At 47.6% G+C, this 27,991-nt stretch overlaps 1 protein-coding gene across 2 annotated transcripts; it reads left to right on the forward strand.

Annotated features, from left to right (window-relative positions):
- Positions 1–21: 21 nt before the first annotated feature.
- On the forward strand, positions 22–27,965 carry LOC142311255 (uncharacterized). Of its 2 annotated transcripts, none has more exons than XM_075349493.1 (4): positions 22–311; positions 11,489–11,613; positions 11,733–11,912; positions 25,775–27,965. In XM_075349493.1, exon 4 carries the CDS (start codon positions 25,982–25,984, stop codon positions 27,599–27,601), a length of 1,620 nt encoding a protein of 539 aa, XP_075205608.1. In that variant the 5' UTR covers positions 22–311; positions 11,489–11,613; positions 11,733–11,912; positions 25,775–25,981; the 3' UTR covers positions 27,602–27,965. Both variants share the same exon structure in this region, with proteins under 2 accessions (XP_075205608.1, XP_075205609.1).
- The last annotated feature ends 26 nt before the right edge of the window (positions 27,966–27,991 follow it).

Here is a 27,991-nt window from a genome sequence, read left to right on the forward strand (position 1 = left end):
GACACACAATACCCTGAGATTAGTGAAGTATCGTATTCGGAGTGTGATGGGGGGACATGTTTGCGGCGCTGCCGGCTGCCCCTGAGGCACGTCCCGCTGGTGCGGTCATCATGACCCGCCTCACTTATCACCGCTAGGTATATGGGGCAGTGCTGAATATCCGGCTCTAGCGTCCACACATAACGCCACCTGTCAGAGGGAACGTGCGGAGACCATTCCTGGGGGTCACATATGACTGGAGCTGACCCCCCTCTGTCTCCCGACTGTCCTCATACTGGCGCATAGTACGGTCCTCATATCCTGGCGGCCAGGTGAGGGGACCGGGAGCCAATACGTGTCCTGCACGGAGCATCATCCCCTCTGCAGCCCATCCCCTGTACTGCACGGAGTATCATCCCCATCATCCCCTCTGCAGCCCATCCCCTGTACTGCACAGAGCATCACCTCCATCATCCCCTCTGCAGCCCATCCCCTGTACTGCACGGACTATTGCCACCCCCCCATCCCCATCATCCTCTGTACTGTACTACACGGAGCATCATCCCCTCTTTAGCCCATCCCCTGTACTGCACGGAGCATCATCCCCTCTTTAGCCCATCCCCTGTACTGCACGGAGCATCACCCCCATCATCCCCTCTCTACCCCATCCCCTGTACTGCACAGAGTATTATCCCCATCATCCCCTCTCCAGCCCATCCCCTGTACTGCACGGAGTATCACCACCCCCCCATCCCCATCATCCTCTGTACTGTACTACACGGAGCATCATCCCCTCTTTAGCCCATCATCCCCTGTACTGCACGCATCACCCCCATCATCTCCTCTCCAGCCCATCCCCTGTACTGCACGGAGTATCATCCCCATCATCCCCTCTCCACCCCATCCCCTGTACTGCACAGAGTATTATCCCCATCATCCCCTCTGCAGCCCATCCCCTGTACTGCACGGACTATTACCACCCCCTCATCCCCCTCATCCCCTGTACTGCACGGAGTATCATCCCCATCATCCCCTCTCCACCCCATCCCCTGTACTGCACAGAGTATTATCCCCATCATCCCCTCTCCAGCCCATCCCCTGTACTGCACGGACTATTACCACCCCCTCATCCCCCTCATCCCCTGTACTGCACGGAGTATCATCCCCATCATCCCCTCTCCACCCCATCCCCTGTACTGCACAGAGTATTATCCCCATCATCCCCTCTCCAGCCCATCCCCTGTACTGCAGGGACTATTACCACCCCCTCATCCCCTGTACTGCACGGAGTATCATCCCCATCATCCCCTCTCCATCCCATCCCCTGTACTGCAGGGACAATTACCACCCCCTCATCCTCTGTACTGCACGGAGTATTATCCCCATCATCCCCTCTCCAGCCCATCCCCTGTACTGCAGGAACTATTACCACCCCCTCATCCCCCTCATCCTCTGTACTGCACGGAGTATCATCCCCTGTACTGCACGGACTATTACCACCCCCTCTGCAGCCCATCCCCTGTACTGCACGAAGTATCACCCCCATCATCCCCTGTACTGCACGGACTATTACCACCCCCTTTGGGGAGATAAGGTATGCACACCAGTGACTATGTAAGGGGAATACATGAAATAGCAGAAACTGCTGTGTGAATACTGACATGAAAAATCCAATAGCTATATGCAAGAGTGAAAATGTGAAAAATGGAATCTGCATTACTGCCATGAACATATGAATCAAGAGAAATTTAGCTACTGAAATGATCAATGCAATAGAGCCCCAACACTACGCCAAAGTATTTCTCTACGTTGGGGTCCCTAGCCTATTTGTTAGTATTTTTTCGTTTGTGAACCCTCCCCAACCACACAGCAGTTTCTGCTATTTCATGTATTCCCCTTCCATAGTCACTGGTGTGTATACCTTATCTCCCCATAGTGATGTTTTTTTAGGTTTTTGCACCCAGTTCGGACTTAGAATGGTGTTCCAAACGTTATTCCTTATTTGTTAGTATTTTTTCATTTGTGAACCCTCCCCAACCACACCTATTGCCAATCCATATCATACGCATATATAGCCTGGGTCTCAGCTTCCCATACACGGTAAGTTTTTTAACTGCATGAGAGGACACACACAAGCTAGGGACCCCAACGTAGAGAAATACTTTGGCGTAGTGTTGGGGCTCTATTGCATTGATCAATTCAGTAGCTAAATTTCTCTTTATTCATATGTTCATGGCAGTAATGCAGATTCCATTTTTCACATTTCATTCTTGCATATAGCTATTGGATTTTTCAAGTCAGTATTCACACAGCAGTTTCTGCTATTTCATGTATTCCCCTTACATAGTCACTGGTGTGCATACCTTATCTCCCCATAGTGATGTTTTTTTAGGTTTTTGCACCCAGTTCGCACTTAGGAATAACGTTTGGAACACCATTCTATTTATTACCACCCCCTCTCCAGCCCATCCACTGTACTGCACAAAGTATCACCCCCATCATCCCCCCTGCAGCCCATCCCGTGTATTGCATAGAGTATTATCCCCATCATCCCCTCTGCAGCCCATCCCCTGTACTGCACAGAGTAATATCCTCTCTTCATTCCCTCTCCAGCCCATCCCCTGTACTGCAAGGAGCATCACCACCATCATCCCCTCTTTAGCCCATCATCCCCTGTACTGCACGGACTATTACACCCCCATCATCCCCTCTCAGGTGCATCCATTGTACAGCACGGAGTATCACCGCCATCATTCCCTCTGCAGCCCATCCCCTCTACTGCACGGAGTATTATCCCCATCATCCCCTCTGCAGCCCATCCCCTTTACTGCGCGGACTATTACCACCCCCTCACCCCCATCATCCTCTGTACTGCACGGAGTATCACCGCCATCATCCTCCCTGCAGCCCATCCCCTGTACTGCGCGGACTATTACCACCCCCTCATCCCCATCATCCCCTGTACTGCACGGAGTATCACCGCCATCATCCTCCCTGCAGCCCATCCCCTTTACTGCGCGGACTATTACCACCCCCTCATCCCCATCATCCCCTGTACTGCACGGCGTATCATCCCCATCATCCCCCCTGCAGCCCATCCCCTGTACTGCACAGAGTATCATCCCCATCATCCCCCTGCAGCCCATCCCCTGTATTGCATAGAGTAATATCCCCCCTTCATCCCCTCTCTAGCCCATCCCCTGTACTGCAAGGAGCATCACCCCCATCATCCCCTCTTTAGCCCATCATCCCCTGTACTGCACGGACTATTACACCCCCATCATCCTCTCTCAGGTGCATCCCCTGTACAGCACGGAGTATCACCGCCATCATCCCCTCTGCAGCCCATCCCCTTTACTGCACATATTATTACCCCCATCATCCCCTCTGCAGCCCATCCTCTTTACTGCACATATTATTACCCCCATCATCCCCTCTGCAGCCCATCCTCTTTACTGCACATATTATTACCTCCATCATCCCCTCTGCAGCCCATCCCCTTTACTGCACATATTATTACCCCCATCATCCCCTCTGCAGCCCATCCCCTTTACTGCACATATTATTACCCCCATCATCCCCTCTGCAGCCCATCCCCTGTACTGCGCAAAGTATTACCCCCCATCATCCCCTCTGCAGCCCATCCCCTTTACTGCACATATTATTACCCCCATCATCCCCTCTGCAGCCCATCCCCTTTACTGCACATATTATTACCCCCATCATCCCCTCTGCAGCCCATCCCCTTTACTGCACATATTATTACCCCCATCATCCCCTCTGCAGCCCATCCTCTTTACTGCACATATTATTACCCCCATCATCCCCTCTGCAGCCCATCCTCTTTACTGCACATATTATTACCTCCATCATCCCCTCTGCAGCCCATCCCCTTTACTGCACATATTATTACCCCCATCATCCCCTCTGCAGCCCATCCTCTTTACTGCACATATTATTACCCCCATCATCCCCTCTACAGCCCATCCCCTTTACTGCACATATTACTACCCCCATCATCCCCTCTGCAGCCCATCCTCTGTACTGCCCGGAGTATTATTTCTATCATCCCCTCTGCAGCCCATCCCCTGTACTGCATGGATTATTACCCCCATCTTCCCCTCCCTGGCGCTGTGCGGCCATTCCATCTACTATGTGGAGTATTACCCCCATCTTCCCCTCTCTGGCATTGTGCTGTCATTCCATGTATTACATGGTGTTTATCCGTGATTTTTCAAAATTGGGCCAAGGGTCATAAATGATATGGAATAAATATTACTCATCTAGCTAAGCCCTCTATAGGTGTTTGTGTAGTGATAACATCACATCTGTAATTTACGTGACCGCTCCAGTCAATCACTGGCCTCAGTGGTTACGTGCCAAGTGATTAGCTGTAGTAGCCATGTGTACGGGTTATGCGACCTTATCACTTATAGGGGAGCAGGTTTTTTATTATTGTTTTATACCATATGGTATCATTAGACCACCATATTAAATATCCTGGACAATCCCCCTGAGATATTATGCTCTACAACACACAAGGAGCGCCAAATGTTATTTGTATTCTTTAAAAATCATGAAAGCAATTTTTAAGACCATTGCTGCCCTCTTATAGGTCGTTGTAGGCCCTTATCCTTCAGGTGGAGGGGGCTTCGCGTGATGTGTTTGAGCTTATGAATCCTCTTAACTGTCTTTCTAGGATGGTCCTGGAACCTGGCAACTCATGGGACTTTGTTCTGTGTGCCCCATTATATCTGAAGCAACCTACACTGTGTGCAGAATTATTAGACAAATGAGTATTTTGATCACATGACACTTTTTATACATGTTGTCCTACTCCAAGCTGTAAAGGCTTGAGAGCCAACTACCAATTAAGTAAATCAGGTGACGTGCATCTTTGTAATGAGGAGGGGTGTGGTGTAATGACATCAACACCCTATATAAGGTGTGCTTAATTATTAGGCAACTTTCTTTCTTTTGGCAAAATGGGTCAGAAGAGAGATTTGACGGGCTCTGAAAAGTCCAAAATTGTGAGATGTCTTGCAGAGGGGTGCAGCAGTCTTGAAATTGCCAAACTTTTGAAGCGTGATCACCAAACAATCAAGATTTTCATGGCAAATAACCAACAGGGTCGCAAGAAGCGTGTTGGACAAAAAAAGCGCAAAATAAATGCCCATGAATTGAGGAAAATGAAGCGTGCAGCTGCCGAGATGCCATTCGCCACCAGTTTGGCCATATTTCAGAGCTGCAACGTTACTGGGGTATCAAAAAGCACAAGGTGTGCCATACTCAGGGACATGGCCAAGGTAAGGAAGGCTGAAAAACCACGACCTTTGAACAAGAAACATAAAATAAAACGTCAAGACTGGGCCAAGAAATATCTTAAGAATGATTTTTCAAAGGTTTTATGGACTGATGAAATGAGAGTGACTCTTGATGGGCCAGATGGATGGGCCAGAGGCTGGATAAGTAAAGGGCAGAGAGCTCCACTCCGACTCAAACGCCAGCAAGGTGGAGGTGGGGCACTGGTATGGGCTGGTATCATCAAAGATGAACTTGTGAGACCTTTTCGGGTTGAGGATGGAGTGAAGCTCAACTCCCAGACCTTCTGGAAGACAACTTCTTCAAGCAGTGGTACAGTAAGAAGTTGGTATCGTTCAAGAAAAACATGATTTTCATGCAGGACAATGCTCCATCACATGCATCCAACTACTCCACAGCGTGGCTGGCCAGTAAAGGTCTAAAAGATGAAAAAATAATGACATGGCCCCCTTGTTCACCTGATCTGAACCGCATAGAGAACCTGTGGTCCCTCATAAAATGTGAGATCTACAGGGAGGGAAAACAGTACACCTCTCGGAACAGTGTCTGGAGGCTGTGGTGGCTGCTGCACGCAATGTTGATCATAAACAGATCAAGCAACTGACAGAACCTATGGATGGTCGGCTGCTGAGTGTCATCATAAAGAAAGGTGGCTGTATTGGTCACTAATATTTTTAGGTTTTGTTTTTGCATGTCAGAAATGTTTATTTCTAAATTTTGTGCAGTTATATTGGTTTACCTGGTGAAAATAAACAAGTGAGATGGCAATATATTTGGTTTTTATTAAGTTTCCTAATAATTCTGCACAGTAATAGTTATCTGCACAAACAGATATCCTCCTAAGATAGCCAAATCTAAAAATAAAAACACTCCAACTTCCAAAAATATTAAGCTTTGATATTTATGAGTATTTTGGGTTGATTGAGAACATAGTTGTTGATCAATAATAAAAAAAGTCCTCTAAAATACAACTTGCCTAATAATTCTGCACACGGTGTATAAAGATTTTATACTTGCCACCAGGTCTCTTCAAGATGTGACCATTAGGCCTAAGCAACACGGCATGAAAATCGGAGCGAGTGGAATGCAATGTTTTATAGCATTCCACTCGGACCAATATTAGCCTGTGTGTCAGCACCCATGAGAGATTATGTGACGCCCTGGGCAAGCCAGGGGTCACAGGTAATGACATCACCACACCCTACACCCCGGTTAGGTACACCTAAGCTAGACCAGAAATCCTTGTTGCCTTCCCCAGGGGCTGATGTCCACACCAGGGGGTGGAGCCAGGCGGTTGGTCTCCACCCACCAAGGAGTTCACAGTCCTGGAGGAGGGAAAACACAGGCAGTCAGAAAAAGTTAGAGTTTGAAGAAGAAGTGAGAGTTGAGTGGTAGAGGAGCAAGTGAGAGGAGTGGGAGTGAAGCTAGGAAAGTAGCAAAAGAGCAACCTGAAGTTGGTCCGGGTGTGTGTCCCGGACAGAGACAGCAAGGTTAGCAGACGGCGGTGACCGTCTGCAGGAGTGGCCTATCGGAGGTGCCGTAAGGACCGTGGACGGGTGGTGGCCCGGCGGTACCGGACCGGTACACAAGGAGAAGCCAGCACTATTGGCAGGGGCCTTTCGGATCCCGGCAAGGCTAGGAGTCGCCGTGAATTTGCCAGATCCGTCAGTGAAGGGGACCTCCGGGTCTCTAAACAACCAAGTCACGATTGAAGGCAACAGTCCAACCGTATGAGAGAGACACCGCCACCGCCAAGGCACCAGTTTCTCAGGGCCAGCGCCTGCGGGCAAAGAGGGGCTCCTCCGGCCCATATCCAAGTCGGGGAGCGGGTTACCGGTGGGAATCCATCGCTACCAACATTGAACATAGGTGCAGGGAAAGAGACAGTCACCGTTAACTACCGGGGAAAAGCAACAGCAGCCGTCCGTGGGAACCATCTTTCCAGCCGTGTGTTTTACCGAGAACTGTGTCAACGTCTCAGGCTGAGTGAGTACCACCGTGCCGTACGGCACAGCGCTGCCCCCGCGACCCTGCACCTCATCAGGCCCTGCACCTGGCCTTCCATCCCTCATCCTCCACCCCATCACTGGGCCCCGGGACAACCAACCCCTACCCACGGAGGGGAGAAATAACAACAAAGCTGCTCCCTGTGACCGCTCCCAGGATCCCCATACAGAGCAGCGGTGGTGTCCACACAATCACCACAACCGTGGGTGGCGTCATGGACAATAAATCCCCAAAACCAATCCCCCCTTTTCACTCACGGGCGAGGAGCACCGCTCGAGTCCCCGGGATCCGGCACATCGCTCGAGCCACCGAGCAGCAGAGGCCGCAGCAGCAGCGGCAGCCGGACCCAAGCAGTGGGAGAGCGCAGCGTCCCCTCCTCCGCCCGCGACAACTTGGCGTCACGAACAGGATCTTACCGCTCTGCCGTTGGGTAGAGGTGCGCCTTGTTACCGCCGGAGGTGTCCGGCCAGAAAATTTCAGATGCCGCCATCTTTGGCGCGAAAAGTTCCCGCTCGAGCGTCTCGAGTAGTGGAGGCGCGAAGGCCAAATTCCCGCCCCGATAGAGGAGGGGCCGGAAAGAGGCTAAGGGGGACGAAATGGCGAAGTAGAGACGCCAGGACTCTGCAGGAATACTGGGTTCCTGGAAGGCACGATTGCCAAGATGTACAGTCCGACCGCCAACGAGGACGCTCCCACACCCGGCACGGCGATGTGGCTGAGAGACCGGACTGCCCCGTTAAATAACCGTCTGCAAGCCCATATGCAGCTCCTCCTAGAGGAGTGGGAGACCGACATGGCGGACGTAGTGGCTGCTATGCGGAGACGCGAGGTGGAAGAGGATTTGGGGGAGTGGGTAAGAGACCCACGCCCCTGTATTCCCGAGGGATCGGCCGCTGAGGCTGAGGAGCCCGGCCTGCATCCGCTCACCCTGCCTCTCTCCCCGCTACCCGTGTTAGCTGCTGCCGCTTCGCCACTAGGCCCGCTACCTGCCCAACCGGTAGCGATACCCTGCCAATCCGCCCCGGCGGACCAACCGGCTGCAGATGCTCAGGACGTCCCTGAATCACTCCAGGGGGAACCGCTAGGACCGCGGCCCCTTAACAAAAATGTGCCAGAAGTTCCGGCAGTGATTGCGTCAGGCCCCGAGCCCGGGACCGTAGCATGGATGAAGGCCCGGGTGATTGCGTTCCACCAACGCCAACAGGATCAGATCTTCCGGATGATGGAGCAGTGGACCAACGAGGTGGAGATGCTGATTGCAACTGCCCCGATGTACGGGAGGGGAACGGATGTAACAGAGTCGACTGGTGACCCACGTCCCTATGTCCTACCAGGACCGGCCGCTGCAGCTGAGGGGCCCGGCCTAGTCTCGACCTATGCATCATCCTTTCCGTTACTTATGGGGCGCCTCAGTGTAAACTCGCCTGACCTGCTGCCCCGTGCTACTGCAGAAGGATCTGATGTGCTGGATGTTGGAGGCCAGGAGGCTGCGGCAGCTGGCGGCAACCCGCCTGACGCAGGAATAATTGATGATGACTCCGGCCCCAGCCCCGGGCCCACTGCTGAGTTTGAGGGGGTAAGTGAGCGTCTCCGCTATGAAGGAGGCCCAGTGGTTTTCTACACCCCGCGCACTGGTGGAAATGGGTACCGCGCACCCTTGTCACAGCAGGCATGTCAGTGCATGTTTGATCTGCTGGTGGCGGAGGATGGATCCGCCTCAGCTGAAGAATCGGAGTAGGGCAGCGGAGTACCGCTGCACAGTCCCCGTTGGGACCACCTGTGTGTTTAAAAGTTTAGAAAAGTTTTTGAAAAATGAAAATGATTACCGAAGCCTCATCTGATTAACCTGATGATTAAACCGGCCGTTGCCGGCACCGTAGTCCCCGTAGGGACCGCTTAAAGTTGCGTAAGGGACTCCTTACGGACAAGCCCGTGAACTTGCAGGGCAACCACAAACTTGTGGCTTGTAAATAATGTTATTGTTATGGCTCCACCGTTACCGCCTCCGGAGAGGCAGATTGGAGGGAGGGCCCGCAGTGAAGCAGGCTGGGGCCCAGCCACCACAGGAACCGGTGGCTACCCTCTGGGGGTTCCAGGGGCTCCCCATGGACGTGGGTCCCCTGGAAAGGACAGATCCCGCTCGGGTAACTTGGTGCAGGACTGGGGTCAAAGGGTGCTGCCTGTTTCTTAGGGGCAGCATCAGGGCCAGGTTACTTGGGTGGGTGAGAGCGGAAGCCGAAACCATTTAAAACCGTTTTTGCAACGTTTAAGAAAAGTACCTCCCGTTGTGGGATGATGTTCTTCTATTTGTATTGTGTTTTTTTTTATCTTTTTCCGAAAAATAAAACCGGTGTTGGACGGGCAGCCCGCGGACGGTCTGCATTTTGCTAAGGGGGAATGTGACGCCCTGGGCAAGCCAGGGGTCACAGGTAATGACATCACCACACCCTACACCCCGGTTAGGTACACCTAAGCTAGACCAGAAATCCTTGTTGCCTTCCCCAGGGGCTGATGTCCACACCAGGGGGTGGAGCCAGGCGGTTGGTCTCCACCCACCAAGGAGTTCACAGTCCTGGAGGAGGGAAAACACAGGCAGTCAGAAAAAGTTAGAGTTTGAAGAAGAAGTGAGAGTTGAGTGCTAGAGGAGCAAGTGAGAGGAGTGGGAGTGAAGCTAGGAAAGGAGCAAAAGAGCAGCCTGAAGTTGGTCCGGGTGTGTGCCCCGGACAGAGACAGCAAGGTTAGCAGACGGCAGTGACCGTCTGCAGGAGTGGCCTATCGGAGGTGCCGTAAGGACCGTGGACGGGTGGTGGCCCGGCGGTACCGGACCGGTACACAAGGAGAAGCCAGCACCATTGGCAGGGGCCTTTCGGATCCCGGCAAGGTTTGGAGTCACCGTAAATTTGCCAGATCCGTCAGTGAAGGGGACCTCCGGGTCTCTAAACAACCAAGTCCCGATTGAAGGCAACAGTCCAACCGTATGAGAGAGACACCGCCACCGCCAAGGCACCAGTTTCTCAGGGCCAGCGCCTGCGGGCAAAGAGGGGCTCCTCCGGCCCATATCCAAGTCGGGGAGCGGGTTACCGGTGGGAATCCATCGCTACCAACATTGAACATAGGTGCAGGGAAAGAGACAGTCACCGTTAACTACCGGGGAAAAGCAACAGCAGCCGTCCGCGGGAACCGTCTTTCCAGCCGTGTGTTTTACCGAGAACTGTGTCAACGTCTCAGGCTGAGTGAGTACCACCGTGCCGTACGGCACAGCGCTGCCCCCGCGACCCTGCACCTCATCAGGCCCTGCACCTGGCCTTCCATCCCTCATCCTCCACCCCATCACTGGGCCCCGGGACAACCAACCCCTACCCACGGAGGGGAGAAATAACAACAAAACTGCTCCCTGTCACCGCTCCCGAGATCCCCATACAGAGCAGCGGTGGTGTCCACACAATCACCACAACCGTGGGTGGCATCACGGACAATAAATCCCCAAAACCAATCCCCCCTTTTCACTCACGGGCGAGGAGCGCCGCTCGAGTCCCCGGGATCCGGCACATCGCTCGAGCTGCAGAGGCCGCAGCAGCAGCGGCAGCCGGACCTGAGCAGTGGGAGAGCGCAGCGTCCCCTCCTCCGCCCGTGACAATTATATTCTCAGCCCTAATCGGACCGAGAAAACACTCACAGCATGCTGCGATTGTAATGCTAGTCTTGTTTCTCTCGCATTCATTGAAGTCAATGGGGCGAGAGCAAAATATCACACTGCACTCGCGGTACACCGGTGTACCGCAAGTGCAGGACGAGAATGGCAGTAGCCGGCAACAGCTAAATCCCCCCCTCCCCTCCACATCGCCGGCCCGCCCCTCCTCAGTGCTGGCCCACCCCCCGCAGCTGAGGTCGGGTCACATAATCGGACCTCAGTCGCAATTACACTCGGCTCCTGCTGTGCTGCCAGCGTGAGCCGAGTGTCATGCAAGGATCGCAGTAGATCCCCGTGTGGCCCTGGCCTTACCATTCATGTTGCTGCTATCTCCTCTCTGACTTCGGGCCCTGGTAAGACCCTTGGAATGGCAGCCTCAGATTTATGATGAAATATCATAGCCTGCATTATTGATAGTATGGAACTATTCCTAATGCTCTAAATAATGGCAACTTTCAAAGCTTGCTCTATAATCTAATCCCCTTGCAGAACGGGATCTTCTGTGATGGACTCTCCTTGTATACAGTCTCCAACTACTGCGTATGGACATGAATAAGATGACTGAGAAGACGTTAAACCTCACCTGGGAGATCCTGAACCTGCTGACCATAGAGGTGAGGGATTCAGGCAATTATGTTCCATAGCATCACTTTCATTTCCATTTATAAAACAGGGCCATAAGTGGTTATGAATTTGTCTATAAGATTTATCATATTTTTTTCTCAACAATCAGCAATACACAGTAATGAAGAACACCTCTGAAGAGTGCGTGACATCCTTCATATGCAGAGAATGGAGCAGGAGCCAGTGCCCCATCATGGAGCCTCCATATAACTACCTGATACCTAAGAGAAACAATGATCAGAGGATCCTGGACCTCACCAACAAGATGATTGAGCTGCTGACTGGAGAGGTGGGTGCTGCTGGGACATTTTACAGTAACACAAGGGATACATTATTAATCCCATCTTTATAGATGGATATTGTTAGATAGTGCTTGTAAAATCAAGCATTTTTGCATTTTACAGTCTCTTAACCTTTTCCTATCTTGAGTCCCTCCGGAGGGGACATTCCAAAGATTCCGTTACGCTCCTTTGTCGGGCGACTGCCTTGCTTATCATTCACATGTGAATCAATCCTGTTGATTTATTTTACAAAATTCATTCTTATTGCAAAATTCTGTTTTGATGTTTTTTTCCCAATTATAATAGGATTTCAAAGGGCAGAACAGGAAATTTTATTGGATATGAAAAGGTTAAAATTCCCAGCACTGCTTCTTCAGATTTGTTTTGTTTACAGCTTGCTGCCTAGGAGACCTACCACCCAGTGGTGGCTGAGCATGTGCAGTGCTTACTAAAGGCCGCTTTACACGCTGCGATATCGTGACCGATATCGCTAGCATGGGTACCCGCCCCCCATCGGTTGTGCAACATGGGCAAATCGCTGCCCGTGGCGCACAACATCGCCCAGACCCGTCACACTACTTACCTGCCCTGCGACATCGCTGTGACCGGCGAACCGCCTCCTTTCTAAGGGGGACGGTTCGTTCAGCGTCACAGCGACGTCACAGCTGCATCACTGATTCGCTGCCCAATAGAAGCGGAGGGGTGGAGATGAGCAGGACGTAACATCCCGCCCACCTCCTTCCTTCCGCATTGCGGGCGGGAGGCAGGTAAGGAGAGGGTCCTGCGGTGTCACACGTACCGATGTGTGCTGCCGCAGGAACGAGGAACAACTTCGTTACTGCTGCAGCAACGATATTAGAGAATGGACCCCCATGTCACCGATGAGCGATTTTGCACGTTTTTTGCAATGATGCAAAATCGCTCAAAGGTGTCACACGCAACGGCATCGCTAAAGCGACCGGATGTGTGTCACCAATTCCGTGACCCCAACAAGATCGCTTGAGCGATGTCGCAGCGTGTAAAGCGGCCTTAACTCTATTGAGCTTGTAAGCACTGCACTGATGCTGGCTGGGATGAGGAGCTAACCGGACAGTTCAGTAAACTGCTTACAAGCTCAGTAGAATAAAGCTTGTGAGCACTGCACTGTACTCCAGCACTGCTAGATAGCAAAGGTTGTTGGGTCTCCTAAACAGTGAGCTGTAAACAAAACAAATGTGTTAATTTCGCAGTAACCTCTGTAAATTGAATCGCTTTACAACTAATGACACATCATGAGTCATCTCCCTGTCTTTGTCTGCGATGCAGGCTCACACGCCACACCTGCATCTTTCCCTGCAGATGAAGGCTGATTTAAAAAAAATTTAAATAGCGGAAATGTGAGTTAAAATATACCTTTTAATGAAAATATATTAAAAAGTCTAAACACTGTGTAAACATTACAAAACACTCTTGGCATAAGAGGAGTAATACCAGGAAGATATTTCTCAAACCACAAAGTATAGGATTAATCAAGCAACCATCTTGTGTTATTCTCAAAAATCCTGGGGTGCACAATTCAAAAGGGCAATACTCCACCACCAGGAGAAAAAATACTACACATACAATAATCCACAAATAGACAAACATAAAACTATATGCAAAGATCACACAAGGGTCCCACTAGTCAAGTGATCACCCATCTTTACACTGAAAACATGGAGCAGTCTCACCCGATCAGTTGTGTTCAGGACTTGTTCGCCTCTTTTCATCACCAGAAAAATTGTGCCAGAATCTTCAAGGATGGTGTTTGGGGGGTGAAAATATCCCTGTTAGGGTACTACATCCCTATTTCTATCCCAAAACTCCCATCCTTATAAGGATAGTCCATATGAAAATATTCCTGGAGACTGTCCCTATATGGGCTCCAATGCGTTTCGACTTCTGTCTCATCAGGGGAGTATAGTGCGCCTTTCCTATTTTAAAGGGGCTACACCAGCCCATTTGTGGAGCTACACCTACATCTAGCGTGGTATCATAAGGCTAGACCAGGCTAGATGTATGTGTAGCTCCAAAAGTGGGCTGGTGTAGCCCTTTATAATAGCACAGGCGCACTTTGACACCACCACCCTCATTCAGTTTTCGTGGATATAAGTCATATCTTCAGCAGCGCAATAACAGTTCCACTTCTACTTTGTTCCTGATCTGATGTAAAGTAGACATGTTGAAAATGTTATTCATTAAAAGGGTGGTTCACCCATATTTTTTATTGTCTAGTTCGATATTATATTGACAAACAATGTTTCTCACAAATACCTTCTGTTGGCAGTAGTGTCTGTGAGAGGCTCTATTGCAGACCGCTGTTCCCCGATCTGGTGACGTCACGTCAAGTGCCGCACACGTTACATCCCTGCGGCCGGCTGCAGTCTTCCTGACTCACTGAGCTGTGGGCGGTGTTTCACCCTTTAACTGTTTTGTGTGATATAACTCTTGTTTCAGGGCATAAAAATTAAAAGTTTGAAAATTGTAAAATTTTCATTTTTTATTTTTTTTTGTAAAACTTTCAGTATTTTCACAAGTAAACACAAATCATACTACTAACTTGAAGTAGAATATGTTATGGGAACAGCATTCTCAAAATCACTGTAATATACTGAAGCTTCCAAAGCTATTACCATGTAAAGTGACATTGGTTAGAATTCAAAAAAATTGGCCTGGTCAGGAAGGTAAAAACAGACTCGGGATGAAGGGGTTAAAAGGAGTTTGTCACCCCTAAAACGGCTATTAAACTGCCTAAACATGTCACGCTAGGTATGGGAAAGTACCAAGCAAAAGGGATGGGAAACCCTGTGTCTAGGGAAGGTGGAGATGGTGACCCTGACCAAACCTAATGCTGGTCACTGGGTTCCCTAACCACCCTAGATAGGTTCCCCACCGAGCTGCATACGTGGCCTTAGGCTGACCCAGATCTGGGCCCTAGGTAGGTAGTGGATCGGTTGAGTTCTTCATCAACCCAACTAGTTGTTAAAGGACACACAGGATAACAAACAAAGGAAAACAAGTTATCTCCATTTGAACCAGGTAGATGAACTGCAACAAACATCAAGATTCTCCAGATGAATGCTGAATGCAAGCTGACTGCTTCCACAGAAGACTTGTAAGGCTATGTGCTCACGCTGCGTTTTTTTGACGCTGTGTTTTTGTGCGTTTTTGGCCGCTAAAAACGCACAAAAACGCACCTGCGGCAAAAAAATGCGGCAAAAACGCATGCGTTTTTACCGCGATTTGGTGCGTTTTTGGCTGCGTTTTGCTGCGTTTTTGATCTCTGCGTTTTTCTGCATTTTTCCAATGCATTGCATGGGCGGAAAACGCAGAAAAACGCACGAAAGAATTGACATGTCCATTTTTTTTTTAAGCTCAAAAACGCAGCTTAAAAAAAAAGTTGTGTGCGGACAGCAAAAATGAAAACTCATAGACTTTGCTGGGGAAGCAAAGTCATGCAGTTTTGAGGCCAAAAACGCACCTGAAAAACGCGCAAAAACGCTGCGAAAAACGCACTGTGTGAACTTACCCTAAAAGGTAAAAGAACTATCACCAGCACTGAGTAATAGGAAATAAAGGTACAGTGGGTACGGAAAGTATTCAGACCCCTTTAAATGTTTTCACTCTTTGTTTCATTGCAGCCACTGGGTAAATTAAAAAAAGATAATTTTTTTCTCATTAATGTACACTTCACCCCATCGTGACAGAAAAAAAACAGAAATGTAGAAATGTTTGCAAATTTATTAAGCAAGAAAAATTTAAATATCACATGGTCATAAGTATTCTTTCAGACCCTTTGCTCAGACACTCATATTTAACCCCTTAACGACCCATGACGAACTGGGTACGTCATGGATCGTGTGCGGTTAATCCTCACCCCCTGCTGTGGGCAGGCTGCGGCGATCCGCGCACATATTAGCTGTTTTCAACAGCTGACATGTGTGCCTGCTAGTCGCGGGTGGAATCTCTTAACCCCATACATCTCACTGCCAAAATCTGGCAGCGAGATGTATATGCGTGCCGCCATTATGCCAACTTACCCCACCCCCATTGTAAGTCACATGACATGATCACGTGACTTCCGGTGGTTGCCATGGTAGCACAGGTTCATGTGATGAAGCCTGTAGCTAACATGAGTCATTTCCTCTCAATGCCAGAATACAGCCGGCATTGAAAGTAAAGCAGCGTATATGCAGACCTTAGCTCTGTTGCTATGATCTGGAGATATGGCAGAGCGATCAGATTGCTGATCGCTATAGCCCCCTAGAGGGACTAGTAACATAAAAAAAAGTAAAAAAAGTTTTAAAAATAATTAAAAAAAAATAAAAAAACCTAAAATTTCAAATCACCCCCCTTCCACCCCACATTGAAAATTAAAGGGTTAAAAAAATAAAAAATATACACATATTTGGTATCGCCGTGTTCAGAAATGCCCGATCTATCAAAATATAAAATCAATTAATCTAATCAGTAAACGGCATAGTGGCAAGAAAATTGGTAAATTTCGTAGCAGCAAAAAAATCCAACCGCCAAAATTACGTTTTTTGGTCATCGCAAATTTTGCGCAAAATGCAATAATAGGCGATCAAAACGTAGCATCTGCGCAAAAATGGTACCGTTAAAAAATGGCATCTCGAGATGCAAAAAATAAGCAGTCACTGAGCCATAGATCAAGAAAATTGAGAACGATACGGGTTTTGGAAAATAGCGCAAAACGTGCACCACTTTTTTTGGACAAGCTTGTGATTTTTTTTTTAACCCCTTAGATACAAGTACACCTATTCATGTTTGGTGTCTACAAACTCGCACCGACCTCAGGCATCACAACGACACATCTGTTTTACCATATAGTGAACACGGTGAATAAAATATCCCAAAAACTATTGTGCGATCACACTTTTTTTGCAATTTTTCCGCACTTGGAATTTTTTTGCCGTTTTCCAGTACACTATATGATAAAACGTATAGTTTGATTTACAACTACAACTCATCCCGCAAAAAACAAGCACTTATATGGCAAGATTGACAGAAAAATAAAAAAGTTACGGTTCTCAAAAGAAAGAGAGGGAACCCCCCCAGAAAAACACAAAATGCTCGGGGGCTGAAGGGGTTAAGTCACATGCTGTCCATTTCCTTGTGATCCTCCTTCAGATGGTTCTACTCCTTCATTGGAGTCCAGCTGTGTTTAATTAAACTGATAGGACTTGATTTAGAAAAGCACACACCTGTCCATATAAGACCTCACAGCTCACAGCGCATGTCAGACCACATAAGAATCATGAAGTCAAAGGAACTGCCCAAAGAGCTCAGAGACAGAATTGTGGTAAGGCACAGATCTGGCCAGGGTTACAAAAGAGTTTCTGCAGTACTCAAAGTTCCTAAGAGCACAGTGGCCTCCATAATCCTTAAATGAAAGAAATTTGGGGCCACCAGAGCTCTTCCTAGACCTGGCCGGCCAGCCAAACTGAGCAATAGTGAGAGAGGTAAAGAAGAACCCCAAGATCACTGTGGCTGAGCTCCAGAGATGCAGTAGGGAGATGGGAGAAATTTCCACAAAGTCAACTATCCCTGCAGCCCTCCACCAGTCGGGCCTTTATGGCAGAGTGGTCCGACAGAAGCCTCTCCTCAGTGCAAGACATATGAAAGCCCGCAGAGAGTTTGCAAGAAAAAACACGAAGGACTCCCAGACTATGAGAAATCAGATTCTCTGGTCTCATGAGACGAAGATAGAACATTTTGGGGATAATTCTAAGTGGTATGTGTGGAGAAAACCAGGCACTGCTCATCACCTGCCCAATACAATCCCAACAGTGAAACATGGTGGTGGCAGCATCATGCTATGGGGGTCTTTTTCAGCTGCAGGGACAGGATGACTGGTTGCAATTGAAGGAAAATGAATGCAGCCAAGTACAGAGATATCCTGGAAGAAAACCTCTTGCAGAGTGCTCAGGACCTCTGACTTGGCTGAAGGTTCACCTTCTAACCCTATGACGCTAAGCACACTGCTAAAATAACAAAGGAGTGGCTTTAGAACAACTCTGTGACCATTCTTGACTGGCCCAGCCAGAGCCATGACCTAAACCCAATTGAGCATCTCTGGAGAGACTTGAAAATGGCTGTCCACCAACATTCACCAACTAAACCTTTCGGAACTGGAGAGGATCTGCAAGAAAGAATGGCAGAGGATCCCCAAATCCAGGTGTGAAAATCTTGTTGCATCATTCCCAAGAAAACTCATGGCTGTACTAGCTCAAAAGGAGGGTGCTTCTACTCAATACTGAGCAAAGGTTCTGAATACTTATGACCATGTGATATTTAAGTTTTTCTTGTTTAATACATTTACCAAAATTTCTACATTTGTTTTTTTCTGTCAAGATGGGGTGCAGAGTGTACATTAATGAGAAAAGAAAATGAACTTTTTGAATTTACTAAATGGCTGCAATGAAACGAAGAGGGAAAAATTTAAACGGGTCTGAATACTTTCCGTACCCACTGTATATTGTTATGGTTAATATTTTATATTAAGTTTGATTATCATTTAAGCAATTTATATATCTATATATCTTTGATAATTTTGTACTTTTATATTAGCTTCATAAGTGTTATTCATAAAAGCAATAACACAGGGTGTACTCTTTGTTATAAAGATGCTTTTGTCTCAAATGTCTTTGTTAATGAAGGTCCAGAAAACTGGACAGAACTAGATTTTTAGGAATGCAGCAGGATCCATAATTTACGATTTTGTTATTTTCAACCTATATACCCATTTAAGGTAATCTATTAAGTCATGCCCCTTTCTTTGTGATAGTAATAAAACTAGTGTCTTGGGCATCTGAGGGTCAGACAAGCCTAGCACACTGACACAATTGGCTGTGTGTGTGTCCTTGTTCTCCGATCGATCGACCAACTAACTTGATTTTGTTAACACTGGCAAACGTGTGAGACCATTTGTCTTTCTCCTATAGCTTTTTTTGTATAGCAAGGTTTCCACGACATTACATGGTGCCTGAAACCTGGGAATTGTCAAACTGGACCTTCTTTGGACCCGACTACAAGGTTCTCTCTGGGGACCACTGAATAAAACCGCGGTGAGTAACCCATTGTGTTACAAATAATTCAGTGTTACCTAGAGGGCTCTGGGACGGGTAATTGGTGGTCCTAACAAGACAATTTCTGTTGAACCTTTGCCAGTGTTTGAATTATTTTTTTCTCTGTTCTATGTATCAATGTGTCTTTAGATGTATAATTGAATTGAATGATGGATGAATGAAAATTGAATGAAGTGACAAGTAACCAACCTTGCCCAACGATTCTGGACAGGAACCTCCGCAGTTCTACCTGTATATTTCAGGAGTCGGAGGATTGTTATATGTTGTCTCCATTGTCTATGTGATTGTTATGTCTGGACTGATGCGGTTGTAAACTATGAGGATCCTTGAATGTGCGACTGATTGATCTTTGAGTGACTAATAAGGGACTACGGTCTCTGATTGATAAGGGATCCCGTTAGGGGTGTTCCTTTACATGTGGTGAAGAGAAAAATCGGTCCTTATCAGGATCAGGGAAGTATAATTGTCCATAACAGAGGAATCCTTCATGGTAAGGTAGTACTCTGAGGGTATTGAATCTCTCCTGTAAATTGATAAGGGTACTCTCTTGAAAGAGGTGCTGAATGCAGCTTTGACCTGAATAGAGCAGGAGTATTAATACCAGCGACTGTGGAAGTGTGGACTGTGTAACTGACGTATTGTAAAGTTGTGTTGATGAATCAGAATCGTTGTCCTCAGTGTCTGTGTTCTGTTTTGTGTGAACTCAAGAGAGGAAAAATCATAGTAGTTGAAGTTTTTGCTCAGCCTATTTACCCAGACCAGGAAATATACAGTATAAGAAGTAAAACTTACTGTAGATTATAATTGTCATGCAGTGCCATTACAGGGAGTTGAAGGAAAGCTTTTGAACTGGGTAGTAAATACACATCACTACGCCCCCACCTGGGTGACATCCTTCTTTTGTCCAGGAATTGATTCAGTTGACTGAGAAGCTGCAGAGGCGGCTATTGAATAATTACAGATTACCTCAGGAAATGTTATATGAACCCATAGAGACTGTTACAATTGTTTTTGGTGTGGTAGGGTTTGTATTGCTGTTCATTTGGTTGTGTGTCAGAATCTCTCTAGCTCACAGGGCTGGACAACCGGTGTTAGTGCTTCCTTAGAATCCGTCTTGCGAGTCCTGAAGGAGACTGGGACAGGATTAAATTGAGAGTCTGAGAGACTCAAGCTGTGCTAAAAGGAGTTCTACGGTTAACTCAGCACAGGCACAGGTGTTGCAGTCATGGGGACTGGCAACAGTAAGGAATTCACTAACTCAAAGGCTATTGTCCCAGTTCCAGCATGTGAGATAGTGGAGAGGCTGAAAGGAAAGGAAGCAGTAGATGGATGTGAAGTTATACTGAAGAAATTTGGTATGGGCAAGTGGGGTAATCTAGAAGAGGGGGAATGGGAGACGTGTATTTGCAACTGGGAAGGATGGCTGAAAGATAAGAACAAGTTTGAACAGGCTAGGATGTGGTTAGATGTAGCCAAGCGTCTCTCTATGAGTGAGCATAAATCAGAAGAAACCAAGCATGGTACTGTCTATCAAATCTATGATAGTATTAAAAACCCTGAAACTCTTGAAGTCCCTATACTGAATGTAAAACCTACAACCCCTTCGGCACCCCCACCTTATACAGGATCAAAGGGATGGGCATGCAGGTCTTGTGGTCAACAGAACTCCCCTGGGGCTAACTATTGTTTGTCTTGTGGGTCCCCACACCCAGAAATAATGCACAAGGTGCCTCTGTTCCCAATGAGGACCACAAGTCATGTACAGTTTACACCCCCGGGAGTGGATGGGAATAACCAACCTGTCAGGTTTCCAGGTTTTCCAGTTCTCTTTTGACTGCCCTTGCCCTCGGTTAACATGGAGGTTACCGTTCTGTTGCCCTACTTCCTGTCCAGCAGCTTAAAAGGCCGCCTCCCAGCCCAGTCCAGTGCCTGAGTATACTGCCTGCTGTGTGCTCCTGCTGTGTTTGCTGCTTATTCCGGATTGCCTCGGCATTCCCCTAAAGGACTACCTACCGATTGTCTCAGGACTGTACCCGGCTCTTAAGGCTGTGCCCGGATTCCGTTTACCATCTTCAGTCAGCACTCCGCCTGGTTCTCTTTTGGTTCGTAACCATCCTGGATAAACATTTCCGTACGGACACTCATTGACTTTACCGCTTGCTCCTTATCCCGGCCGCTGCGCATTTAGGCCTTCCGGGGTAGATTGCCGGACAGTCCCTGTATAGGGGTTCGCTCCGGTGGTCTCCCTGGGGGAGTCCGGTGCGTGGTCCCGGGAATCCCCTGCGCGTCTATTCCGGAAAGTATTGTATGTGTTATTGTATTGTTGTGTTGTTTCTGTTTCTACCGTGGTGACATACTATAAAACATCTTGTACCCGGAACTCGTCTCTGATTGTCATTGCCCTACGCTATCGAAATCCTCAGAATATAGAATAAGTATTACACAACCAGTACACCATCACCCTCAGGTATGGCCAATAGAAACATATCGGCCCTGGTCCCCCAGTGAGCTTATTGCCCTTGCTACTCAACTCCCCGATCCCCGAAAAACCGCCCTTACATTTAGAACGCGCCTTCAGGGTGTCCAAGAGGCATATCGGGCCACGTGGGATGATCTTGTTTCAGTCATTTTACAGAAAGGGAGCGACCCCTTACTCATGGAAATTACTCAAATGATGCCAGGGCAGGAACCTGCTATTAAGAACACAACAGATTCAGGATGAGAATTTGTACAGAGGTTGCTGCACTGGGCTCGTGCAGAACAGGATAAGAAACAAGATCTGTTGCAGACTGTAGTGCAGGACAAAACGCAGTCAGTCTCAGAATATGCCTCTGTGTTAGAACAAACATGGTTAGATTTTGGGTATGAGCATAATGATGATAAAGATCGCCGATTATTGTTGCAGTGTTTCATGAATGGCCTTAGACCTACAGTACAGACTGCTGTGCGTACTAGTCGCCCAGAATGGCGCAATATGCAATGGGTTGATTTGAAAGAAATAGCCAGGGGTGCTGAACTAGAAGCCATGTCAAAAAAAAGGGTTCATTTGGCCCCTATGCAGCCCAGAAGAGGAAGGGGGAGGGGGAGAGGGGGAAACTGTCGACAATCAGGGGATAGAGACTACAGCAATGTAGAATGTTGGTCTTGTGGGCAAAAAGGGCATTTTTCTGCCAAATGTCCCACGAAGTCAACAGCTACTACTCTGACCCCTCCATAGGAAACTGGCAATCCAGATGTCTCCCTTTGCCCCGTTGTCACCCCACAGGGACCTACACTTACTGTTCCTATTTCTCTGGGGGAGGGACAAACTGTTACATTTATGGTAGACACTGGAGCAGCCCGTACAGTATTAATGCAAGAACATGTTCCTGAGGACATATTGTCGCCTGAATTTGTGACTTGCGAAGGGGTAGAGGGACGACCTACTAAATTACAAATGACTCAGCCTCTCCGACTGAATTTGCATGACTCACTTTCAATTGTGACCCAGGTTTTAGTCTCCCCTGATGTACCTTTCAATTTGTTAGGGACAGATGTGTTACAGAAGATTGGAGCCTGCATAGAATTCACTCCAAATGGCCCCAAGATGACCACCCCCTTTGATGAAGGCACTCTATGTAGTCTCCTGTCTCTGACTATTCCCACTACCCTGGACACTGACCACTCTAAACCCCAGTCCCTGCCAACTTGGCTTGAAAATGTACCCAACAAACTGTGGGCAAATAGCAAACTTGATGTGGGAAAACTAACTGTTCCCCCAGTGACTGTAAAACTTAAACCAGGTGCCCAGCCCCCTTGTATAAAGCAGTACCCGTTAAGTGCTGCCCAGGATGCAGCAATACATGAAAATGTCCAAGAGCTCCTGACCAAAGGTCTTATTGTCCCTATAACCTCCCCATTTAACACCCCACTGTACCCAGTCAAAAAGAAAACCCCACCTGGGCAGCCAGTCGCTTATCGTATGGTTCATGATCTCCGAGCGGTCAATGCAGTAACCATAGTGGATACTCCCCTTGTGCCTAACCCACATACTCTCCTGAATCAGGTCCCCAGTACAGCTACTTGTTTTACAGTAATTGATCTGGCCAATGCTTTTTTCTCTGTTTGTCTGTCCACTGAATGTACCTCGTATTTTGCTTTCACACATAGAGGTACCCAGTACGCCTGGGCAGTTCTTCCTCAGGGAGCAGCTAACTCGCCCTCTTTGTTCTCCACATCCTTAAAGACAGTCTTAGATAACTGGTGCCCCCTTGATTCTTCTACTGTTCTGTTACAATACGTGGATGACCTCCTCCTTTGTTGTACCACAGATCAGTTATGTCAAACTGAATCCCAATCTCTGTTGATATTTCTAGCAGAAAATGGGTGCAAAGCTTCAAAAGACAAACTCCAATTGTGTGAGTCCACAGTTATCTTTCTGGGGCATTGCCTGTCTCCAGGAATCAAGCATCTCAGCCCAGGGAGGATTGAGGCAATACTAAAAGTACCTCTCACCAGATCTACTAAGTCCCTACGAGCATTCTTGGGCCTAGTCCAGTATTGTCGGCTTTGGATTCCAAATGCCTCTAGTGTCATGGCCCCATTGTTCCAATGCCTTAAAACTGAACCTTTTACTATTGGCCCTGAAGCAGTTGATGCATTCCACACCCTCAGGTCCACCCTCTCTGCCTCACCAGCTCTTGGTATCCCAAACTATGACAAATCTTTTACTCTTTACTGTCACGAACAGGCAGGCCATGCATCTGGCGTCCTCACTCAAGAACATGGTGGGCGACAACGCCCTGTAGGATATTACTCTGTAACTCTAGATTCAGTCATTATGGGTTCCCCTTCATGTGTACGAGCTGTGGCGGCTGCTTCAGAACTCGTTAAAAAGACAGAGGACATAGTGTTAGGCAACACTCTCACAATTCAGGTTCCTCATGCTGTATCTGAAATACTCCAACAGGCTCAGACCCGCCATCTGTCAGCATCCAGACTGACAAAATATGAAGTATCCCTTCTCACACCCCCTCATATTGTTATCAAACGTTGTAATGTTCTAAATCCAGCCACACTATTACCAGTGGATTTAGAAAAGGGAGGAAAAGTTCAGGATGGGGAAGAGGGAGAGACTGTGAGCCAAGACATGCCTCTATTTTGCAAATTAGTAGATGTGGAAGCTAAGGTAGACATGACACATGAACATAACTGTCAGGCATTGATGGAAGCAGAAACAAAGGGCTTGGCAAATATCACTGATGTACCACTCACTAACCCCTCAGCTGAGTATTTTGTAGATGGTTCCAAAGCTTGGGACAATGATCAAGGACGGTTCATCACCGGGTATGCAGTAGTCCACGATGGTAAGGCAGTAATAAAAGAACCACTCCCCTCCAGCAGTTCTGCGCAAGAGGCTGAGCTGAAAGCACTCTCTGCAGCGTGCAATCTGGGAAGAGGTAAGGAGATTAATGTATTTTCTGACTCACAATATGCTTTTGGGGTAGCACACGACTTTGGCGCCATTTGGCGAAGCCGTAATTTCCTGACCTCTGCTGGCAAACCCATAAAGAATGCGCAGGCGGTAGAGCAGCTACTGACAGCACTCACCCTTCCCCGAAGGGCAGCCATAGTCAAAGTATCGGCACACACACGGGAACAAACTCCCCTTGCAGTAGGGAATGCACTGGCCGACAAGGCGGCTAAAGAAGCAGCAAGACTACCTCTGACAGACATACTGGCCATAACAGACATAGCCCTCTCAGGGAGCTTAGTGACCGAGAGTGCGGGGTGCCCCCTTACAGCAAAGGAGGCTGGCACCGTACCAGCCCCAGTGGCCGTTGATCGTGAACTGTTGCAGGTCTTCCAGACCCAGGCCCCCTCAAACGAACAGAATGCGTGGGTCAAAGTGGGCGCTGTACGGTCAGAGTCAGGGGTATGGCAGGTAAACACCCGGATTTGCCTCCCACACTGCCTGTTCCCCATGATGGCTGCCCTTGCACATTCCCCGGTGCATAATTCAAAGGGTGTGATGTGTGCAGTAGTGTTACAAAACTGGTGTGCCCCAGGGTTCCCGAATGCGGCTGCAAAGTATGTTCAGGGATGTCTTGTTTGTGCAAAACATAACCCCGGTAGGCCTATTCGAGTCCCACAGAAATGCACACCAAAACCAGATTACCCGTTTCAGAGACTGCAGGTGGACTACATACAGCTACCTAAGGTGGGTACTTATGAATACGCCCTGGTATGCATTGATCTTTTCTCTGGGTGGCCGGAAGCTTGGGCAGTATCCAAAGCAAATACAAAAACTACTGCCAAGAAGTTGATAAGTGAGGTGGTTTGCAGATATGGGGTTCCCGAAACCATAGAAAGTGACAGGGGTACTCACTTCACTGGGGAATTAATGAAACAGATCATGGCTACTTTGGAGATAGAACAGGCTTTCCATGTTCCCTATCACCCACAAAGTAGTGGGAAGGTGGAACGCCTTAACGGTACCCTTAAATTAAAAATCCAGAAGTGCATGGAGGAAACACACTTGTCCTGGGTAGATTGTTTGCCCATCGCATTGTTTTCAGTGCGAACTGCCCCAAGGGGTATAGAGAAGCTGTCCCCATATGAAATACTGTTTGGTGGTGTTCCTAAGACAGGATTGTATTTTCCACAGCAATTGCAGGCTTCATATGGTACTCTCACTGAGTATGTCCTTGAGTTGCATAAACATTTGAATGTCACTCATAAACGTGTTCTCTCCTCCATTCCAGACCCCAACTGTATACGTGGCACACACACACTGGCACCAGGAGACTGGGTTGTGGTCAAGAGACACATAAGGAGACCACTGGAACCTAGATACAGTGAGCCATTTCAAGTGATACTGACCACTGCCACTTCTGTCAAGCTCGAAGGCAAAGACACTTGGATCCATGCGAGCCACTGCAAAAAGATCCTGAACCCTGGTAAAAGCAGAAATGATGACCCTGCCCCTCTGGACCATGCTGATGTCAATTGTGTCCCTTGCCTGGTCTCTCAATGAGGAGCTAAAAGAGGACTGGGATAATAAACTGATAAAGCATCACCAAGTCTTGCTCCGAGACATGGACTCTGGAGACCGCCCTAAGAACTGCTGGATATGCACTCATAGCCCAATAGCCTCTAATTCTATGCCATATCTCGCTGTGCCTCTGACTCCATATGAGGTTTTCAACTATAGCTGTTTCCACGAAGAGACTTTTGATTCTGTCCACTATAATGGAGGAAACCTCACCAGCAGCCATGTGGTTCCGATCCAAATTGCGGGGTGGGTGGAGAGCCCATGGTTACAGATAAAGCTTACAGGAAGTTTAAAATGTTGGTATGAGCTAGACCTTGTGGAAGGTAAATTCATAACACATAGGACTAAGAAATTTCCAGTAGGTGAAATTCCAGTAAAAGGACTTAAGTTAAGCCTGCGATGCCCACACTCCAAGGACTGGGAAAGGTGTGAGAGCACTTCTATTATTCGTGATGATCGTTGTTTCCAGAAACGTAATCATGGACTTTTGAATAATAGTGAACTGTGGTTTATAGATGCGGCACAGACTTGTGAACGACTTGACCCATTTAATTACCCCTTTGAGTCTAAGACATGCCGAGGGAATGAGGTCGGTTTCCAAAACAATCGAACTTGGTGTGCCAAACCTTCGATGCAAGGATTTTTGACTTATATACGTTGTCTTGGGAGACCCACCGACATCATACCCTGTATACTGCCTAAGGATTTATATCTAGTCTGTGGCCATCAGGCTTATAAATGGCTTCCTCCCGGTGCAGAGGGAACCTGCACCTTAGCACGCCTTACGCCTGCTACTTTCATACTACCTCATGGTGACCTAGATATAAATGCTGTCCCCAAACATTCATTATATAGGCGAGCTGCAGACGATGAACCTAGACCAAATGGTAGACCTCATATAGTGGAAATGGGGGTAGCAAATAGATTATTTAGTAGTATGTTCATTTATCCTTTTATAATACAAATGTGGAATAAATTAGTGGAATCGACTGACTATCTAGATGACCAGATATGGGAAGTACTGGGGATAGTAAACCAGACCAATGCAGTACAGGCTCAGATTATTACGGTGGTTAATCAGCATACAATAGTATTGGACTACTTGACTGCTAAGGAGGGTGGGATGTGTCAGATAATAGGCCCTTCTTGTTGCCACTACATAGATCCCAAAGGAAATTTTCAAGTAAAGGCCAAGATGGAAATAATTAAAGAAATGAGGGACAAATGGTTACAGGAACACCATGAAAACAAGGACTCTTGGTGGAACAATACTTTTTCATTTCTTAATCCCGCTAATTGGTTTAAGGGTATAGGTGGGTGGCTGATGGGCATTCTGCAAGGCATCCTACAGATGGGAATGTCGATACTACTAGTGTATGTAGCTGCAAGAATTGGTATATTTGTTGTGACAACATTATGTAAAGAGACTCGTAAGATCAAACATCACAGGCTGTCAGTTAACACATCTGCAAAACATCAAAGTGCTCCCTTGGTAAACATATATGATGAAGTTTACAAACAAGATATCTATCGGTGAACGGGGTTGGCCCCTCCATGCTGTCACAGCATGGGGATATAGCTGGTGGATAAATTGTCTGTAAATAATAAAAAGGGAGGAATTGTTATGGTTAATATTTTATATTAAGTTTGATTATCATTTAAGCAATTTATATATCTATATATCTTTGATAATTTTGTACTTTTATATTAGCTTCATAAGTGTTATTCATAAAAGCAATAACACAGGGTGTACTCTTTGTTATAAAGATGCTTTTGTCTCAAATGTCTTTGTTAATGAAGGTCCAGAAAACTGGACAGAACTAGATTTTTAGGAATGCAGCAGGATCCATAATTTACGATTTTGTTATTTTCAACCTATATACCCATTTAAGGTAATCTATTAAGGCATGCCCCTTTCTTTGTGATA

The sequence above is a fragment of the Anomaloglossus baeobatrachus genome, chromosome 5, assembly GCF_048569485.1.
Source record: "Anomaloglossus baeobatrachus isolate aAnoBae1 chromosome 5, aAnoBae1.hap1, whole genome shotgun sequence".
NCBI lineage: Eukaryota > Metazoa > Chordata > Amphibia > Anura > Aromobatidae > Anomaloglossus > Anomaloglossus baeobatrachus.